The 16,526-nt window shown below is 43.5% G+C and overlaps 3 protein-coding genes and 2 non-coding genes across 6 annotated transcripts in view; 1 reads left to right on the top strand and 4 right to left on the bottom strand.

Annotated features, from left to right (window-relative positions):
- The window catches only part of Sumf2 (sulfatase modifying factor 2), a 14,683-nt gene extending 13,452 nt beyond the window's left edge, over nucleotides 1-1,231 (bottom strand). The window contains exon 1 of the mRNA XM_013350299.2: nucleotides 1,141-1,231. Coding sequence (XP_013205753.1) covers nucleotides 1,141-1,231 — 91 coding nt within the window. The remainder of the gene's footprint in view (nucleotides 1-1,140) is intronic.
- An 862-nt stretch (nucleotides 1,232-2,093) lies between these two features.
- Nucleotides 2,094-14,037, bottom strand: Cct6a (chaperonin containing TCP1 subunit 6A). Its single transcript, XM_005344542.2, has 13 exons — nucleotides 13,808-14,037; nucleotides 13,147-13,210; nucleotides 11,809-11,943; nucleotides 11,032-11,205; nucleotides 9,779-9,882; nucleotides 9,498-9,608; nucleotides 9,129-9,288; nucleotides 8,970-9,052; nucleotides 6,688-6,784; nucleotides 5,089-5,236; nucleotides 4,442-4,575; nucleotides 3,644-3,746; nucleotides 2,094-2,780 (listed from the first exon to the last, which is right to left on the bottom strand). Exons 1-13 carry the CDS (start codon nucleotides 13,942-13,944, stop codon nucleotides 2,635-2,637), a joined length of 1,596 nt encoding a protein of 531 aa, XP_005344599.1. The 5' UTR covers nucleotides 13,945-14,037; the 3' UTR covers nucleotides 2,094-2,634.
- LOC113458273 lies at nucleotides 4,910-5,040 on the bottom strand. The gene has a single exon (XR_003378668.1). It is a non-coding gene; the product is annotated as a small nucleolar RNA SNORA15 (small nucleolar RNA).
- Nucleotides 11,327-11,460, bottom strand: LOC113458275. Its single transcript, XR_003378671.1, has one exon. It is a non-coding gene; the product is annotated as a small nucleolar RNA SNORA22 (small nucleolar RNA).
- A 109-nt stretch (nucleotides 14,038-14,146) lies between the features above and the next one.
- Nucleotides 14,147-16,526, top strand: part of Psph (phosphoserine phosphatase) — a 22,091-nt gene continuing 19,711 nt past the window's right edge. For both annotated transcript variants that reach the window (XM_005344540.3, XM_026784930.1), the window contains exon 1: nucleotides 14,147-14,517. The gene's annotated coding sequence lies outside the window, so the exon portion shown is untranslated. The remainder of the gene's footprint in view (nucleotides 14,518-16,526) is intronic.

Genomic DNA, 16,526 nt, shown 5'->3' with positions numbered 1-16,526 from the left:
GTTCCAGGACAGGCTCCAAAGCCACAGAGAAACCCTGTCTCGAAAAAAAACCAAAATAAATAAATAAATAAAATAACGAATGGATGGTGGCACACACCTTCAATTCCAGCACATGGGAGGCAGAGGCAAGTGGATTCTGTGAGTTTCAGGCCACTCAGAGCTACATAGTGAGACCCTGTCTCAAAACACAACAAAATAAAACCTAAGACCATTTTTTTTAATGCCTATAATCCCAGCTCTAAGAAACCTGTGGCATCCATGAATTCGAGCTCCGCTTGGTCTTCTCTTCATAGAGTTCCAGGCCAGACAGGGAGCCGTAGTTACTCTGCCTCAAAGATAAAACAGGGTGCTAGGGGAACAGCTCCGCATGTAAGGACACCTATTGCTCTTGCGGGCACCCCACGTTCCTGCACCCCATCAGTGGTTTATAACCATGTTTCTTCAGTTCCAGGGATCCTACCACTTTTCTTCCGACCTCCGTGGGCACCAGGCACACTCATGGTGCACAAACATACATAGAGGCAAAACACTCAGAAAGTTCAGTCCAAGCCCTTAAAGGTGCACACCTTTAAACCCAGCATTTGGCAGGCAGAGGCAGTTGGATCTCTGTGAGTTCGAAGCCAGCCTGGTCTACAAAGCGATTTTTCAGGACAGTCAGAGCTGTTACACAGAGAAACTCTGTCTCGAAAAACAAAACAAAACAAAAAAGTTCATTACAACCAGTAACTAGAGAAAAAAAGGTGTATTTAAACAGACGGTACGGTACTGTTAGTTGTAAAGTGGGAAGTGGCATTGGATTTCTGTGTGACTTTGTGATCTTGACTTTTCAAAGCTGACTTTCTACAAATAAAAGCTATGCATCACACGTGAGTACACCAGCTCAAGATAGGGAAGTGGGATTGGGAGGACAGGAAAACCAGCGTGCAGTACTCTCGGCACTCAGCGGCCCAGGCAGAGCTGCACACCAGACAGACCCTGCTTCACAAAACCGAAGTGCAGTTTCATGGTGGGCAGCCCCCAGCAAGCGACCCGAGATCCCGCAAAAACCCTCCGAGGCGGAGGCTGCATCTGAAAGGTTGGGTGTCATCCCTTTTCGGGTGCTCAGGAATGGGGTAAACAGGCACTGGGCCGAACACTGACCTAGCTGAAGCCTGGGACTGGACAGGAACCACAGCAGAGACCAGAGAGGGAACGAGGTACCCATGCTGACGAGCCAGGAATCAACACGCATGCGCTGCTCGAAACCGGTCTCTGGGTTGACTTCCTCACGCACGCGCACTTGCTTGAGGGTGCACCCTGATCTCTTTGACCAATGGCGGAGCTGTTGGGAGAACCAGGTGGCGCTCCTTGGTAGATCGCCCGCGGGAACCGCCCATGAATGAATTAAACACTAGCTTATCCACTTGAACTAAATTCATATATCGTGAAATATTTTGTCTACGTAATGCTAAGGAGTGCGTGCGTGCCCACGTTGCTGGAGATGCAGCAGCCCAGTGTGACTGCTGGGAACTGAGCATGAGCAGTAGAACATTTCTAAATAGCGCCCTAGTTGTCCTGGCACTAGCTCTTAAGACCAGACTGGCCTCAAACTCGCAGATATCGCCTGCCTGTTGGGATTAAAGGTGTGCGGGATCAACCTTTTTGGGGGGTTTTTCTAGGCAGGGTTTCTCTGTAGCATTGGAGCATCTCCCTCCCGCTGGGATGAAAGGCGTGTGCCACCACTGCCCAGCCAGGTTTCACCTTTTTATTTCACTCATTGTAGAGAATACGGAGGACCCTCACCACAACACTCCATTTGGGAAGATGGCATATATAACCAAACATATAAATACACGGAAACCAAGAAAAAGTCAAAACTTGTGAAAGGTATGATGGGAAAATCTAAAACTTAAAAGGTTTGGAAACAGCCTAAAAATCGCTATATTTCACCCGTATTCTGGCTGTGATCCTTGTAACCATTTCTGCCGCTAGCGTTCTCAAGCTGTTTGCAAGGGGGCTTCAGAATTGTTATCCCTGCCCCAGGCTCCATGTGATAACCTCAAATTCATTTTTCTGAGGGAAGCATTTTTTAGCAGTTACTTCAGAAGTGTGGATGATCCAGTACCTTTAAGTATTTATTAGAGACACTATGAAAACCATAAATTAACCACATGTGTTTTGCATTTGTAAGAATCTTACATGTTTAACAGAGTTGGATAATTTATAATACATCCATCCGCTAAAAAAATCTTTTGAGCTGGGGGGTCTCCTGCAGCCTGAGTTAAGAGCAGAATGCCCTGACCTTTTTTTTTCCCCCAAAGTGCTAGGCTTACAGCTCCATTATGCCTTGTTTAGGAGAAAATCATTACAATTTTTCAAATAACATTTAAGGAACAAGGTAGACAACACACTTATCTTAATATGTAATTTTGTATCATTGTAGCTCAAACTTCTTATTCAGTGTCTGCTTTATGCGTACACTCAGAGAAAATTTTTTTACAGTATTATAATTTGAATAGGTGCCAAATGTCCTGTTCCCTTTCTTCAACCGGGACGAGACTATTTCTTTTCCAAATCACTTGAAGCTTGGATAAAAACGACCATTTCCCCATGTCATCCTGTAGTATTGCAGATGCAGCAACAAGGGAGACTTCTTCAACCTTTCAGGGAGGACATCCCGGCTCTCATGATCTCATCCACCAGGAGAATGTTGGTGGCAATCACAGTACAGGAATGAAGCAGCTGTTTCTTCACACAGTAGTTATCCCACACACCCATCTCTGCCGCCACCATCGGCTCACCTGCAAAAGACCACACCTTGAAACTACATATTATCAGATCCCTTTTTTAAAAATAAAAATCACATGCATTTTTGTGTTCTGCCTGCATGTTGGTCTGTTTGAGGATGTCAGATCCCCTGGAACTGGAGTTACAGGCAGTTCTGAGCTGTCACATGGGTGCTGGGAATTGAATCTGGGACCTCTAAAAGAGCAGCCAGTGCTCTAAAACACCACAAGTCATCTCTTTCCAGCCCCCATCAAATGTCTTTTTCAAGAAACCATTCTATTTTATAAATAAACCCTGCCAATTCTAGAATAGGAAACAAGGGCCAATTTAGAGTATTTTTAGGCAGTGTTTTGCTATGTAGCCAAGACAGCTTTCAGGCTTTGTTCCTGCACCTCCGCTCTGGGATCACAGGCTGCATCATGTCAACCTCAGAATCTTATCATTGACTACTCATCCATTAGTAAGCACCAGATTCCCCCAATCACTGCTCCTCTCCAAAGTATCTTTGGTGTGTTCTCTTTAAAAATGATTTACAGTCAAAGTATTCACTGCTTACCAAACATCTGGATATTCTTGTTCTTGCTATGTTCCTGCTGACCTATTCTAAATGGGCTGACTCCTCCTTTCAGCAATACCTTCTACTAAATGACAGTATGGACAGTAGGCCTCTTATATGTGCATATTTGTGTTCCAGGGACTAAAAGCAGGGATACAACCATGCCACTAGCTTTACTCCACCAATTAAAATATCCACTCTATGCCTGAATCTAGTCAGTCCAGTTATGTGTCACTGGTACCCAACCAGAAGAACACTAAGACCCTTCAGTCTGTCATTTACTCCATCCAGCTCCACCCCCACAATAACGTGCATTCTCACCTGTGTTCAAGTCCACACCCACTAGTTGACCCGATTCTGAATGCTCAGCTTGGACTTTGACTAGTGTTTCCTGAAGGTCAAAACCAGAGTTCTGCGCAAGAACCTAGCAAACAGATTTAATTCTTGAAAAGACAAACTGAGAATAGAATGTTAAGCCTACAATAAACCAAACGGTATTTTGAATTAAATAAAAACCCTAGCTGTCCCCCTACCAATAACTGAGGTGGTGGTTTGCATGCACGGGGTCAGAACCATCCACGTTCTCATCCAGGGGACAGGCAGGTGTTGTTGACTGACTCTCCAATACACCTCAAGCCCAGCAAAACAAAAGCATTGGTCATCAACGCTCACCATAAATACGTACCTCAGAGACTGATGCCCATCCTTGCACAACCCATACAGACAACGGCTTCCCAGGCTGGCGCCATGCAGCTGTCATCTGCCCACTTAGCCTCCCTCCCTGCCATGTGGCTACTGGTCCTTACTTTGTGACAGACCTCCATGCTGGCTTTACCCCTTTCTTTTCTCCACTCTTCTCTGCACAGCTGCAGAGATTTTCAGCTTGTCTGTCATGGGGTGTGGTAGGGTGGGTATTCTTCTAAACTCTACAAACACTGCTGGCTGGCCTGAAATGTTATGTACATCAGTTGGCCAAGATCAGCCTGTCCTGCCTCACAGGTGCTAGGACTAAAGGCATGTGCCACCCTGCCTCGCCTGACATAGTTTAGGAAACTAACATTTACAACCGACTCTAGCCCAAAGGCTGTCAGCAAATAAAACTAAGGTAAATATTCTAACCTTGGGAATAATGAGCAAGGCGTCCGCAAATGCCTGCACTCCAAGCTGAGCCCTGCCCTTCACACTGGGCTTGTATTTAATCAGAGCTTCTGCCATTGCCACTTCTACTGCACCAGCACCGGGGACAACACAGCCTATTGGACAAGGAAAGGAAATGCTAAGTTATGGAGAAAAAGAGAGAAAACCCAGTAAACACAAAGTTTAGAGCTCATTATAAGGAGAAACACACACATTAAGCACTTAACTTCTTATGACTTCACTTCACCTGTGATTAGTTATATGCAGTTCACCTGTTCCTGCAGGACTAGAGATGGAAATGCAGATCTCATATATGCTAGGTATGTGCCATACCAAGAGGCAATACCTCAGCACAGACCCGCCTCTTAAGCATCAAAATAATAGCAAAATGGTCCTACCTAACCATAACTCAGTAATTGATATCTCAAGAGCTACCAATTTTAATCACTTACTTGTACTCACTTTTAATAATGATATACCATAAAAAAACAGCATACCAATCATTTTAAAGGAAGACATTACTTTTGCATGGTGTCTGGCTGTGTAAATTACAGACTAAAGAACACAGTATTCAGCCATGCCTTTTAGACTTTTAACAAAACACAATGTGAATATAGTGTGGTTCTTACCATCATCGATGGCATTTTTGACAGCCCTCAAGCCATCTCTTATAGCATCCTTGATTTGAGTCAGTGTGTGCTTATTTGGTCCTTTAACCAGCAATGTGACAGAACGGGGATTATTACATTTCTCAATAAAGGTGAACTTCTCTTCACCCTGGGAGAAGAGAAATTGTCAAAACAGGTTACCCCAGGCATGGTGGTGCATAGCATTAATCCCAGAACTTAAAGGTAGAGACAGATAGGTCTGTATGACGTCCAGGTAATCCAAGCAAACACAGTAAAACCTTGCCTTAAAACAAACAAACAAACAAAACCCCAACACATAAGAAGTAAAAACAGTAGCATGCAAAGAATACAGGATCGAGTATATGGAAGAGTAATAGGACAGTCATTATTCCAAGTATAGAAAATTTGAAAGGGGGAAATGATCACAGGTGCAAAAGAAATTAAAAATTTAAAGTCATATTACATATAAAGCACCAAGATATATCAGGAAATAACTTTTTCAAAGATTTATTATGTATATATACTGTTCTGTCTGTAGGTATTCCTGTAGCCCAAAAGTGGGTACCAGATCTCATTACGGATAGTTGTAAGCCACCATGTGATTGCTGAGAATTGAACTCAGGATCTCTGGAAGAATAGCCAGCACTCTTACCCTCTGAGCCATCTTTCCAGCCTGAGGAAGTCATTTTTATCAAAATGGTATAACCACTGTTAAGTTGCTCAGGTTCGGTAAATAACCCTCATGCAAGCAACCTGGAACAAATTCAGTGAATGAGTTCTACACAAGTCGGGTGGTGGTGGTGCATGCCTTTAGTCCCAGCCCTTGGGGGGCAGAGGCAGGAGGATTTCTAAGTTTGAGGCCAATTTGGTCTTCAAAGCAAGTTTCAGGACAGCCAGGGCTACACAAAGAAACCCTATCTTGAGAAGTCAAAAAGCCCTAGTGAAGCCGGGCGGTGGTGGCGCACGCCTTTAATCCCAGCACTCGGGAGGCAGAGGCAGGCAGATCTCTGTGAGTACAGAACTCTCAACGGAGGAATCTAAAATGGCTGAAAGAGGGGGCTGGAGAGATGGCTCAGAGGTTAAGAACATTGCCTGATCTTCCAAAGGTCCTGAGTTCAATTCCCAGCAACCACATGGTGGCTCACAACCATCTATAATAGGGTCTGGTACCCTCTTCTGACCTGTAGGCATACACACAGAATATTGCATACATAATAAATAAATATTTTTTTAAGAAAATGCCTGAAAGACACTTAAGGAAATGTCCAACATCCTTAGTCATCAGAGAAATGCAAATCAAAACACTAAGAGACTTACATAGATCTAATCTACACGAGAAGTAGAAAAAGACAAGATCTCCAGAGTAAATTGGGAGCATGGGGACCTTGGGGGAGGATTGAAGGGGGAGAGGAGACGCAGGGAGGGGAGCAGAGAAAAATGTAGAACTCAATAAAAATTAATAAACATACAAAAAACAAACAAACAAAAAAAAAACCAACCAAACAAAATTTATTAGGAAAAAAAATCAGATTTTGAGTTTGTAGTTTTCTACCTAACCACTGATAAACACAATACTCTTGTCTTTAGGAAAATACTTACCAAGGTATACTCATAGACAAGACCTGCATGTCCCAAACATTCAGGATTCAGGTCATCAAAGGAATTCAGAGCCACCCCACCACAAGCAAGTGTCAGCCTGTAACAATGAAGCACATTATGCAAAAATATAGTAAGCCATGTCGGTTATGTTCAAGAATTTTCAAAATGACACCATGAAAGTGTATTTTTGTTGCTTTTTTCGAGTCAGAGTTTCCTTCCCCATCAGTCCTGGCCGGCCTTGAACCTAGAGATCTGCCTCTTCCCTCCTAAGTATTGGGATGAAAGGCATACACCACCACTGCCCAGCTGAAGAAAGTCTTATTTATTTCGGTTTTTCAAGACAGGCCTCTGTGTAAGAGCTCTGGTTATTCTAGAAGAAACTGCATTTTAAATCAAACCCCTTCCCATTTACTATAACTCAGTTGGTAACTGAGCTTTTAAATCTTCATTTAAACCTCCCCACCAAGGCTGCCAAAACACAAGGAAACCAGAATATGGATGGGATTCTGTGGGGTGAATATTTCTCAGGAACCTTCCTTCTCTCTTGTTCTTATTTTAAAAGCATAGCTGAGATATGTATGCAGACCAGTAGGCCGCCTCCTCTCCCCAAGTGTCAGTGTTACAAGTTTGTATGCAATCACACCTAACACACTATTTTCCTAATTTCTCTAGACAAAAGAAGCAAGTCTTGTTGATGTCATGGTTAAAAATAAATCATGTGGCTGGGCATAGTGGTTCATGCCTTTAATGAAGTGTTCAGGAGGCAGGCAGGTTGAAGTCTGTGAACGAGGGCAACCTTGTTAGTGTGTTCATAGTGAGACTGCCTCAAAATAACACATGTAAAATCTCAGGTGAGAGCACCAGTACGCCCACAGGCAGATGGGACAACATACACCCAAGGAAACTACAGCCAGCTTTTGAGTTTATGTTACAAGATATGACAATTAAATAAAATACATCAAGCTGCTGCTCCTAAGTCTGTACATCCCCACCCCAAATATGTATTTTCCATTTTCAGCTACTTTCTCTAAAACTAAAAGGGCCGGGCGGTGGTGGCGCATGCCTTTAATCCCAGCACTCGGGAGGCAGAGGCAGGCGGATCTCTGAGTTCGAGACCAGCCAGGTCTACAAGAGCTAGTTCCAGGACAGGCTACAAAACCACAGAGAAACCCTGTTTTGAAAAACCACAATAAATAAATAAATAATAAAAAAATAAAACTAATAAGGGGGGGTGGAGCACACAGGGATGACAGCACATCCCTGAGCACTTAAGTGTCTCTTGCATAGCACCCAAGTGAACCCACAGCACACACGTTGATTGAGCGCCTATAACTCCCCAGTTCTAGGGGTTCCAATGCATGCTCACAATACATACACGTAAAATATAGATGGCACAGTGACACACGCCTTTAATCCCATCACTCAGATCTCTTTTTTGAGTTTGAGGCTAGCTGAGCCTGACTTAAAAATAAAATTTTAAAAAAATTAAAAAGATGTGGAAAAGAACAATTATCCTCAATCCACTTAGTGTCAAATGCTGGGGGACGTAAAAAGAATGAGAAGATAATAGGCAGTGATGATGATCACAGTGGTAGTGAATGTAGTCAATGCCAATGATTTCACTTTTTTTTTTTTGTTTTGAGACAGGGTTTCTCTGTGGTTTTGGAGCCTGTCCTGGAACTAGCTCTTGTAGACCAGGCTGGTCTCGAACTCCCAGAGATCCGTCTGCCTCTGCCTCCTGAGTGCTGGGATTAAAGGCGTGCGCCACCACCGCCCGGCTGATTTCACTTTTTATATTTTTCTCTGAGCACATAGAAGCCCAAGAGAGCCAAAAGAGGGACTTGATCCTCTGAAACTAAAATTGCAGATGAACCTATGCAGATGCTGCTAAATGAACTCAGGTCCTCTGTAAGAACATTAAGTATTTCTTAAAACAGCCATTTCCTCCAGCACCCTGCCTGTTGGCCCTTGAGGTGCTTATCTGTAGCCATGCACTTCAGAGGCTGAGGATTGTCAAAAGTGCGATTAAATGTTAAATTTGGAGGCCCATGACAGGGTCTTAAACTGAAGGCTAGGTCCTTCAATGAGTATAATCCCTGGGACCCACATGTTAAGACAGGACTACTGCAAGCTGAATTTATGCTTATTATATACTGTGATATGTCGTAATGAAATCAATGATTTTTTTCAATTAATATAAGCTAACAAAATGCAAAAACAAGCAGATACGCAAAAGGAATACTCCTAAGTCCCTTACAAAGTATGAAGCTGGCTCCACTCACCTCTCCATGTTTCTCCTCTTGGCCCGACGCAGAGCCACAATGCCTTCTTTTGCAAGGGCATCTAAGGAAAAGGGGTCAATCCCCTGAATAAAAATAAAACATTTCAATAGCCTTCACCTTGAAAACAAACAAGACTAATTCAAAATATGAAATTCTTACCTTTTGATTAATGACGACAAATCCCTTATCTGAGTCACCACAGACTTTCTTTTTCAGCTCTATTATCTTTTTAACCCTGTCTTCAATGAACTTCCTTTCAGCTTTTACTAGCTTTTCTCTCTCTTCCGCACTCTTATAAAAGAATCCAGAATTCACTTCTCTACAAAAGAAAAAAAAAGCCATATAGAAAGGGGGAGATTTCCATTTTTTCCTCAGTTTTAATGGGAGTAAGGGGACTGCATTCGGACGGACACATTCTAGGCCTAGTGCTCTACCACCAAGCTACATATAACCCATTCCCCTTTCTGTCTTTAGAGAGGGGGAAATGTCAATGTCCTCCTACCCTGAAGGGCTATGCTATAAACTCACGTTTTCTCATACTCCAAAGACACATTGCATGTGAGGATGTAGGCATTCTCTACCCTTTTCTTCATATCAGGATGCCGTGCTCCATGATCCAAAACAAGTCCTCTGATTAAGCTATAAAACAGGAAAATTTACACATTTACATATACTATTTACATATACTAGGCGAGAGACATACACACACCAATAAACTTTTATACAAGCCAACTAATTTCTATAACATCTCGGTAACTTTTCAGTTAAACTTTTGGTTAGAAAGCATGTCAAGGTATCAGGTTACCTACCTTGTATCAGTTTCAGATTTATGTTTCATCTCCATGATCTCAACCATGAAGAGGTCAATGGGTTCATCTTTTTTCTTAATGGCCAAAATGGAGTCTACCACAGCCTATGAGATAACCATTAGACAACTTTAATTTTTAGAGGATGACACACTTTAGTTGACCTTTACACAAGAGTTAAGACTGAAGTAATTTATATCTCTAAAACCCGAACTTGCAATCGTCTGAAAATTATCATCCTTCCTATTACTGCAAACACAAGTAATTCATGGGCACAGTCGGTGGCACAGACCTCAAGTCTCAGGCCTTCAGAAAAGGCAAAAGGACTGGGGTTAAGATTAGGAAAAAAGTCTCAAACACTCTATCCCTAAAAAAGCACAACCACACCTTGTAACTATTTTTTGTTTTATTTTTCAAGACAGAGTTTCTTTGTGTAACAGCCCTGGCTGTGCTGGAATTCACTCTTGCAGACCAGGCTAGCCTGGAACTCACAGAGATCCTCCTGCCTCTGCCTCCCAAATGCTGGGATTAATAGCATGCACTACCACCGCCTAGCCTACAATGTATTTTTTATAATAAATTTATAGAGAACTAGCAAACGAGTCTGAAAAGTGCTCCAAAGTATTGGAAAAAAATTGATAGCTGGGCGGTGGTGACACATGCCTTTAATCCCAGCAGAGGCAGATTTCTCTACAAGACTGGTCTACAAGAGCTAGTTCCAGGATAGGCTCCAAGACAGAGAAACCCTGTCTTGAAAAACAAAAACCAAACAAAAAAAAGAATTGATAATTACCCTGATTAGCCAGGCAGTGGTGGCGCACACCTTTGATCTCAGAGGCAGGCCGTTATCTGTGCCTTTGAGGCCAGATAGATACAAGAGCTAGTTCCAGGACAGATTCTAGAACTACAGAGAAACCTCGTCTCATTAAACAAATAACAAAATCAAATTCTGATTAGACCACGAGAAACATCAAACTATCAGTTTCCATAAATGTATGCGGTGTGTGTGTGTGGAAACAGAATCAATCTATTTCTAAAAACTAAGTCTCTATAATTTTTTTGAAAGTTTCAGTTATTCTCCCAATCTTTCCACTTTGAAGACAGATTACTTTATTAATGCCTAGGGAACAACCCAAACGCCTTACTTTACACAGCATTCCTGTGAAGACCCTATGTGTACAACACTAAGAATAGACACCTATAGGAGATTTTCTCTGTGCAATACATCACATGCACAGGCCATGCTAATCACACACCTCTGTTAAGACATCTGCAAGTTCAGCATGAACTTTAGTTCGCAGAGATGTTCTGGCCACATCGACGAGTGTTTCTCTGTCCATCTCTCTGCTTACTTTCACTTGTTCCAAAAACTGGAGTGCCCTTTCCTTTGCAGCTTCAAAGCCTTCAGTTATTATCCTGGGGTGAAGACCCTAGAAACAAAACAGTTAAAAACCACTGCCAACATTTGTATAAACAATAATTCACTAAGTTCAGGACCACTGGAAGGGACACCAGGGCCATTCATTCATACTTAACACAATCAAGGTAACATGATGTGCTGATTTTTTGAATACATTTAAAGGACACAGTACTCCTTTCAATGCAGAGGAAAAGAACAGACTTTACTCTAGCACAGAGTCAAGGCCAAGGGAACCACAAAGCACACTTGGGTGTTCACTGTGCAAACCTAAAACAGGCTCCTAAAATTCTGCTGTCAGTAAATGCTTATCTTGCCTTTAGGTAATCTCAAGTAATTCACACTATTTTCAAATATTTTTTAAAAAAAGAAGAGACTAGGCCAGAAGCAGTCAGAGCTCTATGAATTCGAGGCTAGCCTATTAAATATAAATACAGTCATTTATATATAGTTGACTTTTTCTTCATTCATGTTGGACCAAGATAAAGACACGCAAAGGCTCCCAGATTTAAGCATCCTGATCTCAGATTCTATGGTGTGCTCTCAGGTAGAATCACATCAATCTGCACCAAGAGCCCACCAAACAACACACCACAGAAACAGTTATCAAGTGTACCTCAGAGATGTAGAGGTCCGCCTGTTTCAGCAGCTCCCCAATGATAAGGACATTGGATGTGGTGCCATCACCTGTTATGTCATCCTGTGCTGTAGCTACTTTCGCTATTAAAGAGGCTGTTGGGTGTTGAATTTGCTGAAAGTAGAAAAAGAACTATTTAAATGACTTAAAACGTTACCTAAGGCAATACATAAGACAGACTTCTTTTAATTAAAGCCATCTACTTAAACTGTCTGGCTTGGCTACTTTGTTTGGATTATCAAGCCATTTTTTTTTTTTTAAGTTTTTCCGAGACAGGGTTTCTCTGTAGCTTTGGAGCCTGTCCTGGCACTAGCTCTTGTAGACCAGGCTGGCCTCGAACTCACAGAGATCCACCTGCCTCTGCCTGGGATTGAAGGCGTGCGCCACCACCGCCCAGCTAGTCATTTTTTTTTTTAGGATTTGAACTGTTGGACCAATTTCATCTGACCCTTGGGACAAAAATAATTATAGTAAAATATAATTAGTTAGGTGTGAAGGTGTACAGTTTTAACCCTACTATTCAGGAGATAAAAGCAGGTTACCGCTGTGAGTTCGAGGCCAGTCAGGGCATAGTGAAATCCTGGCTTAAAGGAAAAAAAATCAGGGGCTGGAGAGATGGCTCAGAGGTTAAGAGCATAGCCTGCGCTTCCAAAGGTCCTGAGTTCAATTCCCAGCAACCACATGGTGGCTCACAACCATCTGTAGAGGGGTCTGGTGCCCTCTTCTGGCCTGCAGGCATACACAGAGACAGAATATTGCATACATAATAAATAAATAAATATTTTTAAAAAAGAAAAAAAATCAAAGTAAGAAAATTTTCATTTCTCCTGTAGTTGAATGGAAAGGTGAGGATTTATTTTGGTTTCTCTTCCCCACTTGTCCTGTTTTTGAGGGAGGGTCTCACTATGCAGTCCTGCCTGGCTTTGATTTTTGTTGTTGCGTTTCTGGTTTTTCCAGACAGGGTTTCTCTGTAACTGCCCCTGGCTGTCCTGGAAATTGCTCTGTAGACCAGACTGTCTTTAAATCCAGAGATCCTCCTGTCTCGCCTCCTGAGTGCTGGGATTAAATCGTGCCACCACTACTTGGACTTTTTCTCTTTTAACAATCTTTTAGCCTAGACTACAAAAGTAGGTCCCTCTTCAAGAAAAAGCAGGGACCTAAATACAAGTGTCAGACTCCAAGCCCTTCACCCAACATACTATTTTCTCTGTTTCTGTCTGAAAGATATGAGCCACCTCAGGAGTGAACACAGCAACACTAACAAAGAGGAAGTCGAGATTTTTCTTTTTTTTTTAACCTACACTGGCAACCTCTTACCATTTCGTGAAGCAGCACATTGCCATCTTTGGTAAGCTTGATGTCTCCAGCACCAGAAACAAGCCTGTCAAATAGGCAGAAACTGATGAGCAAAAGGAGACTTCTCTCAATGGAAACCCAACTAAGAATTCCATAAAGAAGCCAAGGGTTGCTGATGTCTTTTTGTCCTCTTTTGAGACAAGTGAACCATTGGGAGTTCGAGGCCAGCCTGAGTAGATCAGTCAGAACCCAAATAAATACATAGTGAAAAGTCCCACAAAGGCCATACCGGAGTATAGACACAAAGGCTGGCGCTTTTTGGGAAGCGGGTACAAAAAAAGGAAAAGGGCGCGGGGGTGACTAAAAGCAAAGTAAAGCGCTACGTCCCAGTGAATATTTACCAACTATAAGGTAACAAAAATAAATCCCATGAAATCTGGACCTTACTCCCACATCCTAGTAAGCTCGGGGCCACGGGGCTGGGTAAAGAAAGGTGCACACGCCACCCTCTACCTCCAAAGGAAGTGGGTGCGACTGTCTACCCGAAAGGCGCGAACTGGGCGTTTTGGATGGGAGGCCGCACAGACATGGTAAAAAACGTCCCAGCGAAGGCCCGAAGGCGGCGGCTCGAGTTTGCGGCCACTGGCCGACCAGGCCCGTCCTCCCGCCATCCCGGCCTTACATCTTCATGGTTCCCTTAGGCCCCAAGTTGGTCCTCAGAACATCCTGCAGGCCCCGTGCCGCGCTGATGTTCACTGCCAGCGCTGCCTGCGCCCGGGCCACCTCGGCTTTAGGGTTGAGGGTCTTCACCGCCGCCATGGTTGGCCTAGCTCAGGGAGAGGCCGAGAACAACGTGCTCTATGCGGGTCTTCTCGAAAAGTCTTACGCACCGGGCCCGCCCCCAGCGTGCTCACAGGGCACCTCCATTGGGCTGCGGCTCGGCTGCTGCCATCTGATTGGCTCAGACGGACGCTAGTATCTCGAGGCTCCGCCCATCTCGCACAGTTGCGGCGTCATTGCGCCACCGAGAAACTTGTTCTCTTGGAATCGGCGCTCCGAATCTTAAGGTTCCGTTATGGTCGCAGCACGTTGTCGCCGATCCGCGATTTAAGACCTGAAGTGCAGGCAAGAACGTCCTATAGATCGTGTCTTAGGGATGCTTCAGCCTCAGCACTCGTCTGGGCGTGACAGGAAGCAGAGGCATTGGCTTCGCTTTGCGTGGCGTCTGTAGCTCCTGGACTCTGGGTTCCGGGATGGGCCCCTTACCCTCTCGCGAGGTTTCCCAGATTCATTTTCCTTGTTTGTTTTATCCATACATGTGGGAACACAGAAGAAGGACGCTTCCCCAGTACCCTGGTGGTTTAAACCCGGGGAAGAAACGTGTAATGCTAGGTAGAAATTCCTAGATGGCTTTAGAGGCGACTACATTGGTGCGATGGGCGTTAAGGAGACTCAAGAGTCGGTTCATTCTTAGGGCCCGGGCCACTGAGGCAGATTTGCAGACTCAGGGTTTGTTGAGTTGTTTTTTCGAGATGCTATTTCTGTGTAGCCTCGGCTGTCCTGGAAGTCGCTCTGTAGACCCTGTGCCTCCAGAGTACTGGGATTAAAGACATGCTCCCCAACCGCCCGGCTTTTATTTTTATTTTTGTATGTGATACAGGGTCTCACTCTGGTCCTAGATAAACTACCCACTGTGTAGCCTGGACTGGTAGCTAACTCGCAACAGTCTTCTGCTTTAACCTACAAAATGGTGTGAGCTACTATGCCTGCTAAAAGCTCAAACTTAGCTGGACAATGGTACCCAGGCTTTGAAAGGACTCCTTTAACTTGAAAAAAAAGTTTTTAACTTAGCTTTATTTTATATGCATTGGTGTGAACGTATCAGATCCCCTGGAACTGGAGTTACAAACAGTTTGGAAGCTGCCACGTGGGTGCTAGGAACTGGACCTGGGTCCTCTGGAAGAACAAGCGCTCAACCATCTCTCCATACCCGTTTAGCTTTTTTTGTTTGTTTGTTTGTTGTTGTTTTGAGACAGGGTTTCTCTGTAGCTTTGGAGCCTGTCCTGAAACTCGCTTTGTAGACCAGCCTGGCCTCGAACTCACAGAGATCCACCTGCCTCTGCCATCCGAGTGCTGGGATTAAAGGTGTGCGCCACCACTACCTGCCTTTTGTGTGTGTTGTGTGTATGTGTGTGTTAATATGTATGGGCGTTTTCTCTACCTGTATGCATGAGCACTTAGGTGTATATGCTCTTTTTTGTGCTCAATTTTTAAGCTGTTACCTGAATTTATAAACATGTATATCAATAGAAATCACTTCACAAAGATGACAATTCATAACACCATTGAATATATTATACTGGTCTATACTGGAGGTTTTGCTATTTTAATTGAAATAAATTCTCATGCTCTTCAGTATCTGTCTGATACTTACTGCAAGAATGAAACAAAACCAGGCATAGTGGCACACATTTTAATCCCAGCACTAGGCAGGCAGGCAGATCAATGTGGGTTTAAGGCAAACTATCTACATAGCAAGTTCCAGGCCAGCCATGGCTACATAGTGAAACTCTGTCTCAAAAAAGAAAAAAGAATGGGATGGTGATGGTGCATGCTTTTAGCCCCAGGACTTGGGAGGCAGAGGCAGGTGGATCTCTGAGTTTAAGGCCAGACTGGTCTAGAGAGTGTGTTCCAGGACAGCCAGGACTGTTTCACAGAGAAACCCTGTCTCAAAAAGCAAAGCAAAACAACAACAGCAACAACAACAACAAAAAAAAAGGGGGGGGGGAGAAATATTGGAGGTTTCTTCTTTTTTTTTAACTTGTGGTTTGTTTTATTTTTGAGATAGGTCTTACTATGCAATCCTGCCTCTACCCACCTCCTCTCTACTTATTTATTTATTTTAAACATTTATTTATTCATTTATTATGTATACAACATTCTGCCTCCATGTATGCCCACATGTCAGAAGAGAGCGACAGATCTCATTACAGATGGTTGTGAGCCACCATGTGGTTGCTGGGAATTGAACTCAGGACCTTTGGAAGAGCAGGCAGTGTTCTTAACCGCTGAGCCATCTCTCCAGCCCTCTACTTTTTTATTTTTATGGGTATTTTGTATGCATATACGTCTGCACACTAGAAAAAGGCATCAGACCCCATGTGTATGTTGGAAAGGAAGAGCAGCCAGTGCTCTAAACCACTGAGCCATCTCTCTATCCCCATCTGCCTGGCTCCTAAGTTCAGGGATTACAGGCATGCACCACCACCCCTGGCTTACATATGCAGGGCAAGTGCTTTTCCTCTGAACCACAGTCCCAGCAATGTGTCTTTCTCACAGTGGACATCACACAGCATCACCACATCTAGCTAAGGGTTTTGTGTTTTGTTATGTTTTTTAAA

Source organism: Microtus ochrogaster, chromosome 2, assembly GCF_000317375.1.
Source record: "Microtus ochrogaster isolate Prairie Vole_2 chromosome 2, MicOch1.0, whole genome shotgun sequence".
In the NCBI taxonomy this organism is placed as follows: domain Eukaryota; kingdom Metazoa; phylum Chordata; class Mammalia; order Rodentia; family Cricetidae; genus Microtus; species Microtus ochrogaster.
Note: the sequence above shows the minus strand (reverse complement) of the source record. Positions and strands in the feature narration are given on the sequence as shown.

Excerpts from the sequence above, each read along its gene's own strand:
- Cct6a (XM_005344542.2), bottom strand. The coding sequence starts at position 13,944 with ATGGCGGCGGTGAAGACCCTCAACCCTAAAGCCGAGGTGGCCCGGGCG. Across the intron at positions 9,609-9,778 it reads AAATCTGAAACTGATACAAG|CTTAATCAGAGGACTTGTTT; the intron begins GTAGGTAACCTG and ends CCTGTTTTATAG. Across the intron at positions 5,237-6,687 it reads TTGTCTATGAGTATACCTTG|GGTGAAGAGAAGTTCACCTT; the intron begins GTAAGTATTTTC and ends CTCTTCTCCCAG.